Here is a 14390-nt window from a genome sequence, read left to right as displayed (position 1 = left end):
ACGTGTCCCAGGGCAGAGACAGAGCCTCAGGTCAGCTGAAGAACCATTATGTGGAGGAAAGGGTTGAGTCAACACCAGAAAAATAATAGTGAATATTCCCCTTCAATTCCACAGTGGCTGGCAAAATGGGACAAAACAGAGAGGGGCTTAGAAGACAAAGCTGCCTATAGAGGGATCTAATAATACATAAATGATGACCTTCCCCTCTCTTTCACATAGTGGCTTCACAGCTTAAACCTGCAAACTTTCCTACCACTGACCCAATTGTCTATATTAGTGCATAGTGAAGATCAGAATTTTAAACATAAATGAATTGCTCTCCGTTTTGATCGCTAAACAAGGTAGCACACTGAAATGAAGAAATCAGAAAGTTTTGGAAACACATACCCTAAAATTTCTGGCTCGAATATTTCCTAAGGCCTTTTGGCAATTGCAAACCCAAACAAACAAACAAACAAACAAACAAACAAACAAACAGACAGTCTTTACCTGCTATCAGAGGCTTAAGAGGCACAGACACAGGCTTTCCCTTCCCAATGGGGGCACTGACATAATCTAGGAAATCAGAGTGAGGGCTGGATGCATACAGATTAGCGGCTTTACAGGTGTCCATGGTGGAGCCACCACCCACAGCAACGTAGGCATCAAAAGCTCCCTTTTTGGCAAACTCAATAGCTTCCATGAAGCTGTAAGAAAGAAAAACAGAAGCCATTATGTCATATTTTTCAAACAAACTGACATGCCACTCAGTAACTCTTGGGGCAAATTTTAAACAACAGTGGTGTGTGTTGGCTTCCACTTAAAAAAACAACAATGAAAAGGTACCTTCTATCGGTTGGTTCCACCCTCACATTATCATAAACCTTAAAGTTTATGCCATTCTTCACTAGAGAATCCATAACTATTCGTACAGGAGGGAGCTGGGAGAGGTTCTTGTCTGTCATCAAACAAACATTTTTAGCACCCATGTTCTGTAGGTCCTACAATAACAAAAATAATTTGTAAGTTAGGTTTGATTACACTAGAAATATAACAGACACCTCTGGCCAACTTAATATTAAACATTTTTATTTTAAATATATTTTTATTGATTTCAGAGAGGAAGGGAGAGGAAGAGAGATAGAAACATCAATGATGAGAGAGAATTATTGACTGGCTGCCTCCTGCACAGTCCCTCCTGGGGATGGAGCCCGAAACCTGGGCATGTGCTCTGATCAGGAATTGAACCCGTGACCTCTTGGTTCATAGGTCGACATTCAACCTCTGAGCCACACTGGTCAGGAAATATTAAACACTTTAAAGAACAAAGGCCTCATCTCTTGTGCATTTTCACTTGTTTTAGAAGATATGTAACCTTCACAGTAGACTCTAGAAATCTTAAATACTTGCCATTCCCACTTCCTTTGTAACTCCTGCTCCATATCTAATATTTGAAACAGCCATCTGAAAAAAAAAAAAAAGATTTGGGGGATGAGTTGGAGATTGGCCATTTCATTTCTAAAAGCCTGAAATGGCTCCTCATTGCCTATAAAGTATATATTCTTTATATATACGTCCAAGTCACCCCATCTGGCCTCAGACTCGTCATACTTCTTTAAGCAAGCCTTGGCACTAGTCACACTAGAATTACTTATATTTTCCCAAACATCTCATGAACTCTCAATTGTTGCCTGCCTTTCCTTGCTCTACAAATAAGTTACCTCTCAAATTTCTTATTTTCCAATTTAAATGCTGATTCCTCACGTATTTTTTCATCACATACATTCATCCATCCAACCATTCATCCACCTTCTTTTGCATGCACGTATCTATCCATCCATCCATCCATCCACCCACCCACCCAGTCTTCCACCCACTCAATGCTACTAAATGCCTGCTATACTCCAAGCATAGTGCTAGGCTCTGATTATACAATTAGGAACAAGAAAAATAGCCTCCTAATGTTTATAGCTAAGAGAAGAGCTTTTATACTGATTGGACGATGGGTCACTATTGGCCCAAAGACATGTTTTGTTTGATCCACATTATGTTTAGATTTCTTCTGTTTTGAATTGTCTTAGAACTCTTAAAAATCAGGGTAAAAATGTCCAGTGTGCCTGTCTGATCTCTCTTGAATAACTTCCCAGGTGGCAGCAATGGGGTTGAGTGGAGGTTGTATCCTTCAGATGGGCCTGTGCTCCCAGAGAACTCAGCACTGTCCTCACCCAGCCTGCTCATGGACTGGTTAACCGTCAGGCCACTGGAGACATTTAATTTATGAGTCCTGAACTAGGAGGAGATAGGGACTTAGACAAGTAATTCTGTAATTACAGTGTGATAAAAATTCATCAGAATTAATTGTTCCTTTATTCTTGTGTCAAAAGATTACATGGACCCCTTTGGGGGTTATACTTACAAAGCTAAAGAAGATTTAACCTACAACATATGTAAAGCAGAAAGTTGCCTAGAACTGGGAATTTGTTCTATTTCAATGGCTGTACAGAAGACAGTATCTAGACATTATTCATGTTATCAGAAGATTTATAGTCCATTATTCTAACAAGGTACTTTTCTAAACAGGGCCAGATCAAATAATGAGATTGAGGGACATTAATTAACAGCAGATTTCAAATGAGATAATAATGCAAAATACCCTAGTTGTATTTTTTTAGGTCACCCATAAAAGAAAGAATGGACTGATTACATTTACCTCAAAGGCATAATCTGTTGTTTTTCCAGAAGGTGAAAGCCCAGGAGCTAGAAATGTAAAACTTAGAATCAGAGTAGGCCTCAAAAACAAGGCAAAATATTATCTGATAGTAAATTGACATTCTAGCAGTGAACAATGCATCTCCCCTGAAGCCTTACTTAAAATATATTTTTCAGGTTTCATTGTTGTGTATAAAATTAAAATTCAAACCTGCACTTTAAGAGAATGTAATGCTAACTTGATGCTGATGGTGTGAAAATAAAGTTAGTTAAAATATTTTATACATTGAAATGAAAATATACTTTTGAAAACATAATGTGTAAAGTTCTTCTAGAAAAAAAATCTTCTAGACTCTAGAGCTGGGTTATTGTTAGAGAGCAACTATTAGTAAATTCATTAATCAGAGTCTTGCTTACATTTCTTATAGCAACTGTGACCATTTGTTTCAATTAATATTTTTCCATGGAGGTTACGTATCACAGTAAGATATTTCTATTTCTCAAGCTTATAAGTATAAAAATTTTAGTTTTCTTTGTGAAATTTAGTAAGAATTTTTATAAACTAATACTTCTTTGCAACAGTTGTAGTTAGGGAAAAAATAATTTTCTGTCATATTGAAACAAGAGGACCCCACTAAATGAACTTCACCCTTGTTTTTATCTGCTTATTTTTAATCAGTCCTGGTTAGTCATAAGAGTGAAAAAAAGAAAAGAGATTATAACTAGTTTCCTGAATGAAAAATCCAAAGTTCTTTGATCTCTATAGGTTTAAAAAATAATCTATTACTCTGTGACTAAAGTTTAGGAAAACACATAAATTGGATCCTATTAAACAATGAAATGAACTTTCCCTAAACTACTAATTTTATTCACCCAAATCGGAAATTCCTGAATCTTTGCTGAAGCCCAGTAAGAATAGGATACAACCGGCTGAAGACGAAATTCTGCACATGCTCACGAGGGCCTGAAAGGCTGGGCATGCTTTCGTCTGGTAGATGGCCGTTCGTGAATGGGAGGTCCCTTGGCTTGTCCTGAAGGGTGAGTCACTCCATGGGCAGGAAAAGCACTTAGTTTCTGTATCTGTTCCACTCCCAACGGGCTTCTCTGGGGTTTCTGCTTAGGGTCCTGTTTGGTTAGGCCCCTTCCTTTTCATCCCTTGCATAACTGTTTACATTTGACCTTTTCTTCTAAGAGGTGAAATCAGTGTTTGTGTCAATAATTCATGTGACATTCTGAGGACATGCAGAAGCTACAATGAGCTTCCTGCTGCTCCGTAGACAATGGAGTTGGTAAGGATTAAGATGTTTGTGGGAATTGAAAACTTTGGTCATTATTTTTAATTATTAAAAAATAGAATGCTATTTTAAAAATTAATATATACAAGATTTTCCCTTCTAGGAAGCACCTTGGTCTTTAGCCCCTTTCTTTTTTTGAGATGTATTAGAAACTTCCAAAGATTTCATCGTAATGAATTCTGTTTAATGCATTCAGACAATCTTAAGATCCTATCTGTGGCATCCTTTTTAGCTTTGGCAAATAATTCTACTTAAAACAGAAATACATTAAAAATGACATTAAATATTTATGTATATATGTATAAATATATGCCAAACACATAATCTGTAGCATACATTCAGCTAACATCATATAATTAGAACTACATACTGCCAATTTCAAGTGAAAAGGCAGTTAATTTCATCAACTTCCTTCTTCTATCCTTTGATTTTCTTGCTTTACCCTTTGCGCAAATGTATTGGAGTGCCAACTGTGGAAATGGAAAGTGTAGTTAGTTTAAAAACACAAAATATATTATTACCTTGGGAGTAAGTATGAGAATGAGTTGGACACTGACATCTAGAGAAAAGAAAGGAAAAAGAAAAAAATGTAAAATATAACTAGAAAATCAAAAGTAAGAAGTCTTAATTTATTCTGCAGCCTTAGTGTTAAAATGCTAGCAAAGCAGTAGCTATTGGCAAACACTGTACGTAGAAAAAAACAGACATCACCATGGACAAAAAGTGGACTCAGAGTCTTCCCAGTGTTGTAAGCTCGTTCTTTCTTAATAAATCCCTGCAGGAGCCGAGATGAGCACTCTGGGACGCAAGTAAATTAAAAATGGGGTCTTTGGTCTGGGTGAGGTCTCAGCTCTTACTAGGTTAGGAACTTTAACCAAATTGACCCAGGGTAACTACTTGGGCATCTCATTCCCCCTTTCTCTGTGTTTTCCCATTGTCCTCAAGGTGTTTCATTTTTCTTCAAAAAGGTTCTGGGCCTGTTTCCCTGGCCTCCTTGGGGACCACCTCATGCCTCCATCCTTTCTCTGAGACCACTGCCCAGGCTCCCTGTGCTTGTCCACTCTTGCGCCCACACCTGTCCCTCTACCCCTGCCTTCTGTATCCCTTCCCTGTCCTAGTCACCTCCTCGTTCTTGGGCAGTCCCTTCTCTGGCTTTCTTTGGTCCTGCTTTCTGTGTTTGAGTGCTGTTGAGAAAGGGTTTTATTTCTATTTATTGTCCAGGGGGCCTTGTCATAGTGAGTTCCCTATAGATAAGTGAGTGTATAACCTCTCCCACCCCCCATTCAAACATCTGAGGGGAAAGAAGGAGAAAGAAAGAAAAGGGTTGAACTCAGTGATAGTCAAGATCTCAAAAACAGAATTGCAGTCAAAAACTATATGGGCGGCGAATGTGCACGTTACCATGAATCAAGGCTGCCATCTGGTGGGCACCACTGAGCACACCAAGTGCTACGGGGTTTCCTAGAGCAAGCATGTCAAACTCAAAGGCTAACAAGGGCCAAATAAACAAGGTTTAAGTTTATGTGGACCGCAAAAAACCAAAAGCTTCAATTTTCATAGAAATGTAGTTTTACTTAGAAAAGTATAGCATATAAAAAAAAGAGAACAAGAGCAATGATAAAATTAATGTTTTCTTCCTGACACTTGGCATCTCTTATCTCTTCTCTGCTACTCTCTTTCCTACTTCGGGGGAAATCTTGTTCGCAGTGATTACTTTCAAAACTGACCCACGGTGAATGTCAGTAATTCTGGATCTGACAGGAGACTTACTTCCTTTCATAATTGTAAATAACTGTTCCCACCGTTATATTGGCTGGGCTGCAAAAATATTCCTTGTGGGCTGCATGTGGCCCATGGGCCAGGAGTTTGACATGCCTGTCCTAGAGCATCCCAGCTGGTCTGATCCAGCCACAGACTCCTGCAGGAAAAATGAAAGCAGGCAAGGCCAACGTGAGCTTTACGCCCTCCAAGAAAAGGGAGGCAAAGGGAAGAAAAAAATCAAACTCAAAGCTTTCTAATGCCCAGGATCATGGGAGCACATGCTCCACCCCCCCCCCTTTTATTTTACATTTTTCAGGTTCAGAGGCTACCTCAATCCATCATTTCTACTCCGTAGTTGTGCTTTGAATCCCATCTCCTCTTGCTTTCCTGGGGCCTCCATCTGTCCTACATTCCCTAGTCCTTCCCCTCACTTGATCCTTGTCATATCATGTTTAAGAGTTTCATGCTTAGAACTCAACCCCCTTGGCTTGCTCATTCTCTGGTTCTCTGCCCCTGACCTACATCTGCTGGCATCATTTCCTTGCCTTGCACCCTGAAATCTGGCTTCTGTCTTCAGAAGTCCCGGCTTTCCTGTTGCATCCTCACTTCTCTGACCTCATCCTAGCACCTTGCTCTCATAGCAGGAAACACTGTGGGCCACCCCTCCCTAGGAGGCTGAAACGCTCTTCTTGGCTTCCAGACTCCCTCCTCACCTCTAATTATTCTGCCCCTGGCTTCTTTTCCACTCTGCCCATTGCTTAAAGGTTGGCTTCCATGCAGGGCTCACCCCTCACCTTTTATAGCCAACCATGCATCAAGGCCCCAAATATTTCTCTAGCCAAATCCATCTACTGCTCCGGGGCTCTCTGCCACTCTCTGGTTCTGGTGTCATCTCTCATCTGGATTTACTACGACGTTCCTAACAGGCTTCTCTTCACTCGCTCTACTTTTACTACACTGTGATCAGGGGCATATTTCCAAGGATGCTGCTCCCTTCGATGGCTTGTCACGGCTCTTAGGATAAAGTTCAGATGTGGCCCTACCTCACTGGTCCTACTATCCTCTCCAGCCTAGCCCCTCATCATCCTCCATCTCTGGGGTTGAGCTCTCAAAAAATTAACTTGGTTCTTTTCCTTTAATCAGCCACATCCTCTCTCTCTGGCCGCCAGAACTCTGTCGTTATTTCCTCTGCCTGGAACTCACTTTCCTGCCTCTTCTGGGTAACTAGTATTTCTCAGGTCAATTCAGATGTCAATTTCCCTGGGCAGAGGCCTCCTGGTAGACACCCTCTCTCTGTGATCCCTGGTACTGCACCTCCCTTCCCATTAAAACTGTTACCACACTGTGTTGGTGCCCTTTTCCTGGTGGCATTTGCCTTGAGATTGTAAATTTTGTGATAACAAGGCAACAGCTACGCTTTTTCATAACTTTATTTGCAGTGGCTAGCATAGTGCCCTTTTCTTCTATGCTTACAGTTTGCCAAAACCTTGCTTCCCAACTCAAGGATGAATTCTCAACTTGCTCCTGAACTCCAGAAAAATATATTCAAGTCCCTGCTGGAGGTCCTCATCTGGACGTACCCGAGGCATGTCCAACTCAAAATGCCCAAGTCTTAGGTCATCATCTTCCTCCCAAAGCAAACCCTCTTCCAGGACCTATCATGGTAAATGGCCCCACTGCTTACCTGATGCCTCAGCCAGAAACCTCAATTTCTTCCTTGTTTCACTAAAAAACAAAATCTTGCTGATTCTAACCAACTCCTCAGTATTTCTCATATCTACCCCTTGTACCAGCTGCCTCCCGAGGGTGTCTGAAGCCATCACCTTTTAGCTGGAGCACTACGATTACCTCTAGTGTTTCTTCCCCACTCTGCAATGCCACCCGAAAGCTCTCACACAATTCTAATTATGCCACACTCCTTTGCCATGCAACCACTCTACCTACATGTTCTACATGACACTGATTCCAAGGAATGGTGTTGCTTGATAAAAAGTTCTATGCTGACACAGGTTTAGAATCAAGAGTTTAAATACAGCTAACCCACTGCCCCCCCCCCCCCCCACCTTTTGCAGGACTTCTCAGAGCCCTTTCATGTGCAGACATGCATCCTGACTCTACAAGAGAGCTATGTAGCAGTGAGCTCAAATCTATGTGGCCATGTGTTGGGGGCCAGATGTAAGCTGGCAAAGTCCTTGCACCTGTACTTCTTTTTTCGTGGAGCATTTCAAGGTGCAGCTTCACAGTGAGGATTATTGCTTCCATAACTTTCCATTATCCACATGACACCATTCAAGCGCCTTAGCAGAGGATACGAACAAGAACTGTGAAGCCAGAATATATGAGCTCATATTATGGCTGTGCCATTTACTTAGCTGTCTGACACTGCACAAACTCTTTTTCTCCATGCCTTTATTTCTTTACTGTAATATGAGGATATAATACAGTATTGCATAGGGTTGGTGTAAGGATTAGAGTTACTATTAATAATATGTGTAAAATGTGCAGTACAGTGCCTGGCACATGGTAAGTGCCCAATAAATTCTATTTTCTATTCGTGGTCTTTTACCGTCTGTCTTCTCCATCCTCACCTCCTCCTATGAAGGGAGGTCTAGATTTTCTACATTTCTTGTCTCTGGCGCTGCTCTCCGTTTACCTGAAATTCCTCTTTAGTCCCCCTCCTTCCTTATGTATCTCCACCTCTTTGCTTTAAATTTTCCATGTTTTCCCTGGCCCACTATTCAAAATACTTGCACACTCAACACGTATTTTATCAGGTGGCTGCTACGTACCCCACATTTCCTTAATGGAGAGAGAGTCAGGCATGTCAAAGCATTTAACATACTGACATCAGTCCATCCGTCTCTTCTATACCTGATCGGCTGCATTCCGCACAGGCCCCTTTTACAAACCTTGTCCCTGCATCCAATATCCTACTAGCCTTTAAACTGCTCCAGGATCTCCCATCTTTGTGTCCCCAGCTCCTAGAACAACTTTTGGCACATCACATGCACCCAGTATAAATGTATTGATTGGATACAAGCATTTGTCTCGGTCACTGTGCCAGGCCCTCCACTGCCTGGCACGACGTGGGACCACCGGCTGTTGTTCCTGGACGGCACACAGAACAGGGTAAAACCCGCCTCCCAGCGCGGGGTGCGGATGCGGGGCACAATCTGACGGCGCAGTCCCCCCTGGCGCACCGTGGGCGCGCCCTGCGCAAGCCCCTTCCCCGGTTCCTGAAAGTGACCCGAGGACGAATGCGCAGGGCGGGCGGATCACACCCAGGGGGCTGCGCGGGCACGGTGGCACCCTGGCACCCTCGGGTCCCTGCCCGCCCGCCGGCCCCGCACTCACGCTGCGCGCTGCAGCTGCTTCAGTAGGTGCGCTACCCGAGCGCGGGCGGCGGCCATGGCTGCGCAATCGCGTCCCGGGGCCCGCCCCCCACTCGGGCCAATCACCGCCGCGCCTCCTCCTCCCGCCCACCCGCCTCAGTTGGGCAAATCCCTGGTTGGCCCTCCGGGTGGCTCAGGGCCACTTTCCCACGAGTCAAAACCGCCAGTGCTCCAACTGCAGTCCCCTATCTGCCTTGGAAATCGCCAGAGGTAACTGTTCCGAAGGGTCTTGGGTACTTGAGTCTCCACTTAAAACCCTCTTTCTTATGTGGGGAAAGGGAAAGACAAGGGCATACCTTTCCCAGTAATTTCTTTAGCCCTAGCAGGTGTTGCCCAGTGGATAGAGCACTGGCCTGCAGCCTGAAATGTCCGGGGTTGGATCAGGTCAAGGGCAGGTACCTCGGTTGCAGGCTCCTCCTAGCTCCCCGTCCTGGTTGGGGGTGTGCAGGAGCCAACTAATTGATTTGTCTTTCCCTCTCTCTAACAAAAACAAACAAAAAACAAAACAACATCCTCGGGTGAGGATTAAAGATTAAATGCTCCCTGAATGGCTCGGCTTTTGATGAAGTTGCTCCAGGATTCCATTAAATGGTACACTCTGGGAGGGCTTAGCAGCCCCAAGTGTACCAAGTCCACGTGGGAAAGTTGATCAATGATCAACTTGGAAAAGTTCAACTTTCACTTAATCAGAAAATATCCTAAGTAATGACTGAACAAGTGTCTTAAGTAACCTGTATGAAATCTCTTTTCTTTCATAGCAATTTCTAAAGCAACCTTATTAAAATGAGACACTGAAAAAAATGAATTCCCAATTTTAATTTCCTATCAATTATCAGACCAAACAGCAGAGTATAATGGCTCTCAGCTCTGTAATAGCAGCAAAAAAAGACCCCCCTGGATTTGAGATCTACTATGAATACTTTTCAGGAGATATTAGGGAGAGATAACCAGAATGGCAATAACATTTCAACACCTAAACAAACCAGCTCCAGGCCAATTTGACAAATGAGTAAAAGATAATGTTTCAATTAAGAGTTTTGTAAGCTGTCTTCCCAAAACAGCTCCTATTTGAAGTTTAAAAAAAAATTGGGGACATAAAATGTTGAGAAATATTTAAGTATTTTCTGGACTAATGACAATTACCACCGTTATTCAGTTATACACAAACTTATCATTTACAGCAAGCAAATCAATATTTTGTGTTGAAAAGCAGGAAATCTGTTTTCAGAAAAACCAATTATACTCTACCTTCAATATTATATCTGATACTAAAAGTTGTTTTTTTTTTTTACAGTGATGTTGCTAAAATCACAAGTATGCTGCTGTTTTAGAAAGTAAAATAGTATGTGCCAGATAGCCAGGTCACTGGCTTTATTTAATGATAGCCAAATAGTGAAAAGCAACATTAAATACAGACACACTTTTATTAAATAACTTCACAACAATTACTTTTAAGGTCAGTTCTGAAATTTTTCTGTGTGCTCCCAGCTACTTTGATCAATACACAAGCTTGTTACAAAAATAAAGCTGAAGGCATACTATTTTGTCTCTGAAATATGAACTGTCCCTCATACCACACCCAAAGTTAATAAAAAAAAAAAAAAATACATCCTTTACATCTCCAGCCAAAGACATGGTTATTGGAAAAACATTCCTTTGTAAAGTCCAACATTTTCATAGTATTTTGAGGGGAGGGCAATCCTGTCCCTTCACCCTCAATGAAGGTGGTGGCCACCTTCTTCTGCACCCCCTGCAGGACGACACCTTAACATGTAGAGGAGTTCTTGGTTTACAGGGACTCGGGTCAGAGGGTCAACTTTACTTCCTCTTCTTTCCTCCTTGGTGTTGCCCTCCTTTCCTCTTGCCACCCCAGCCGGGCGGCCCGGAATTCATCTTGCCTCCCAAGCCTCCTTTCCTCTTACCTCCCTGGCTGGGCGGGGGCCCCCCTTTCCTCCTGCCCCCAGGACCCTGCCGGCCCCCCTTTCTCTTGCCCTTTTGGCTCATTTTTCTCCTCTTGGCCGCCTCCTCCTGGTCTTCCTCCCTCATCTGCTTATTGGCGGCCCTGGTCACGTCCAGCTGAGGCTTTTTGCTGTTCATGAGTCGCAGCATCTCCAACTGGCTCTTTTTCTCGGCGGCAAAGTCCCCGAAAAGAGGCTGAAACTTCCTCTTCTTGCCGGAGCCCCGGGGGGCCTTCTCCTTGGGCAGGCGCTCCTGGAAGCGCCCCACGGAAGCGGTGGAGACCCTGGCCACTTGCAGGGCGCGGCCCAGCTCCTGCTTACTCTGGTGTCCCGTCGGGTGCATCCCGGCCGAGCTGGGGAGCCGCGTCTTGTGCGCGCGGGCTAAGTTACGCAGCCGGTTCAGCTCGTTCTTGGCCACCCGTTCCTTCTTGGCCTGAATCCGCTTGGCGAACTGGTCCTCCAAGGGGTCGGCACTCCCGGGCACCTCGATCAGCCACTCCTTGGTGTCGTCGCGGGCGCGCTGGTAGCCCCAGCGGCGTCGCCACTGGCCGCTGACCTCGTCCCACACCAGATTGGTCTTCTTTTTGGGACGGATGCCCTTGAGGCGCGCGAACTGCTGCCAGCGGGTAAGCGGCCGCGGCCGGGGCACTGGCTTCTCGCGCGGCAGGCGAGTGGTGGGCTCCGGCAACCGCGCCACCAGCGCCTCCTCTACGCGCTCCGTGGGCAACTGCCACAGCTGGTTGATGAGCAGCTGCGCGTTGTCCCGCGCCAAGGCCCGCAGTTCGGCCTCCGGGGGTGGTTCCCCGCGCCGCAGGGCCGTGGGAGGATTCCGGTCCGAGGCCAGCAGATTACCCAGGTCGAACTCCAGCTCCAGCTCCTTGTGCACCGTGATGCGCTGCAACTTGTCGGCTTCGTCCCGCTCCGCCTTAGCCAGCAGCTCCTCCACGCTCTGGCCCTCCATGGTCCCGGCTCCGCTCACCAGCTCCAGTAAAACAACTCAAACTACTTCTCCGCCAGCGCCGGCTCGAGCCGGGGCAACACAACCACGTGCGAGAGCCCAGACGCTCGCCCCGGAAGAGAAAGCTTCACTTCCGGAGCAACCGGAACTGGCTCATCATCCGGGCGACTGGATGAGAAGAGGCCGGCAGAGGGCAGTGTTGGAGAGCAGATGGGGTTCGAAGCGGCCTTTTTGGCTCGTGCCCGGTCGGGGCGGAGCCGGTGCGAGAACCCGGACTACAAATTCCAGGGTCCCCGGAGGCGGCGGCGCAGGTGGGCGGTGCAAGTTCCTGGGCCCACGGAGTGTGGGGTTCCGGAGCGGTTCTGTCACGATATCGGTGAAAATGTGTTCTCAAGATGTTTAGCCAGTCAGGTTATATCACCCGAACCCTGGCCCGCTCGTGGGGGTCCTGGGTTAGGGCCGAGAAGGACACTTTGCACAGACACGTGGCGCTAAGCGCAGGCTCGGTTTGCCCGGGGCGCGAGCGGGGCTGACGGACCGTCCGCCGGCGGAGCCCCGCAGCTCGGACTCTGGGCCGCGCGCTCGCCTGGCTGGCGGCCGAAGAGCGCCGGGCTCTGCCGCTGGACTGCCTGGGTCCAGCCCTGACCGTGCCACTGGTTGACTTCCAGCTTTAACGTCTCTGGGCCTACTTAAACTATATTTTTATTGATTTCAGAGGTGAAGGGGGGGGGGAGAAAAAAACATCAGCGATGAGAGAGAATCCTTGACCGGCTGCCTCCCCCACGCCCCACAACCCTGGCAGAGGACCTCCTGGCTCATGGGTCCATACCCAACCACGGAACCACACCAGCCTGTTTTAAAACCTGTGATCTTCTAGGGCTAGTATAAAAATAAATGAGTTGATATGCTTCCAAGGGAGATTCGTCTGGGGCCTGGAACTTGTAAGTGCCCAATAAATGCTAGCTGCGTACCAGTTGTTATTTAATCTTCATAAAGACTCAGAGTCCTGACCGGTTTGGTTCAGTGGATAGAGCGCCGGCCTGCGGGCTGAAGGGTCCCAGGTTCATTCCGGTCAAGGGCATGTACCTGGGTTGCGGGCACATCCCCAGTAGGGGGTGTGCAGGAGGCAGCTGATCGATGTTTCTCATTGATGTTTCTAACTCTCTATCCCTCTCCCTTCCTCTCTGTAAAAAAATCAATAAAATATATTTAAAAAAAAGACTCTGAGAGCGAAGCTGCAGAGGCAGTTTTACACGGTGATTAGACACTGGCATCTAGAGTCAGACCTAGGGTTACTGTAACCACCTTGGACAGGTTGTTTGTTTTTGTTTTTTATTAAATATATTTTATTGATTTTTTACAGAGAGGAAGGGAGAGGGATAGAGAGTTAGAAACATCGATGAGAGAGAAACATCAATCAGCCGCCTCCTGCACATTCCCTACTGGGGATGTGCCTGCAACCAAGGTACATGCCCTTGGCCGGAATCAAACCTGGGACCCTTCAGTCCGCAGGCCGACGCTCTATCCACTGAGCCAAACCGGTTAGGGCATGGACAGGTTGTTTAACTTAAGTCCTAGTCCTAAAATGATGACTATGAAACAGTTTCTGGTACATGGTAAGCACTCAGTAAGTCTTAGCTGTTGTTATTCACCATGTTCCTCTGATGACAAAGGAAGGCTCAGGGAGGTAAAATGACTTGTCTAAGGTTGTACAACGAGTATGTCAAACTCAAAGGTGAACACGGGCCAAATAAACAAGGTTTATGTTTATGTGGGCCGCAAAAACCCCCCAAAAGTTTCAATTTTCATAGAAACGTAGGTTTATTTCGATAGAGACATTCTGAGTACAAAGGGCTGAAATAAATGAGTCATTGTTAACATAAAAATAATAGAACATTTTAATAAAAAATTAATATTTTTTCTTGAACATTTACTTAGCAGACACTGAATAACTGCACAAATTAATAAGCGTAACTCAAATAAACCTATTTTTCTTGTTCTCCGAAAGCAAAATATTTCCTGTTGCGCACACCAAACAAGTCAGTCCAAGACTAATGACATGGCAGTTGGCTGCTAAAATATTCGCTGCTGATATTAGTGGAGAGAAATGGTGCGCCTTCGAGTAAGGCATGTAGGGGAAATGAATGCAACATGATAGTAATCAGTCATTAGCGAACATTGTAGTTCATATTGATAATTATGTATAACCGGATATTGTAAAAATTAAGTTATGAAATTTTTATTAAAGCGTTTTACATACCATTATATTGGCTAGGCTGCAAAAATATTCGTGTGGTCTGCGTGCGGCCAGCAGGCTGCGAGTTTGATATGCTTGTTG

General features: G+C 45.1%; 2 protein-coding genes across 4 annotated transcripts in view; both read right to left on the bottom strand.

Moving 5' to 3' along the window:
- Positions 1 to 9173, bottom strand: part of ADHFE1 (alcohol dehydrogenase iron containing 1) — a 30650-nt gene extending 21477 nt beyond the window's left edge. For 2 of the 3 annotated variants that reach the window (XM_081110937.1, XM_081110938.1), the window contains exons 1-6: positions 9099 to 9167; positions 4505 to 4542; positions 2690 to 2736; positions 1390 to 1443; positions 826 to 980; positions 490 to 686 (exon numbers count right to left, since the gene is read on the bottom strand). In XM_081110937.1, coding sequence (XP_080967063.1) covers positions 490 to 686; positions 826 to 980; positions 1390 to 1443; positions 2690 to 2736; positions 4505 to 4542; positions 9099 to 9154 — 547 coding nt within the window. In that variant the 5' untranslated portion in view covers positions 9155 to 9167. Of the gene's footprint in view, positions 1 to 489; positions 687 to 825; positions 981 to 1389; positions 1444 to 2689; positions 2737 to 4504; positions 4543 to 9098 lie in introns of all 3 variants that reach the window. The other variant, XM_081110939.1, reaches the window with a different exon arrangement.
- A 1373-nt stretch (positions 9174 to 10546) lies between these two features.
- RRS1 (ribosome biogenesis regulator 1 homolog) lies at positions 10547 to 12055 on the bottom strand (the record flags this gene model as incomplete). The annotated part of the gene is made up of 1 exon (XM_081110940.1): positions 10547 to 12055. The coding sequence occupies one exon, from the start codon at positions 12053 to 12055 to the stop codon at positions 10955 to 10957; it is 1101 nt and encodes a 366-aa protein (XP_080967066.1). The 3' UTR covers positions 10547 to 10954.
- Positions 12056 to 14390: the final 2335 nt, after the last annotated feature.

Source organism: Myotis nattereri (genome assembly GCF_964212035.1).
Source record: "Myotis nattereri genome assembly, chromosome: 17".
Classification (NCBI taxonomy): domain Eukaryota; kingdom Metazoa; phylum Chordata; class Mammalia; order Chiroptera; family Vespertilionidae; genus Myotis; species Myotis nattereri.
The sequence above is the reverse complement of the archived record's forward strand: the minus strand, read 5'-3'. Positions and strand labels throughout refer to the sequence as shown.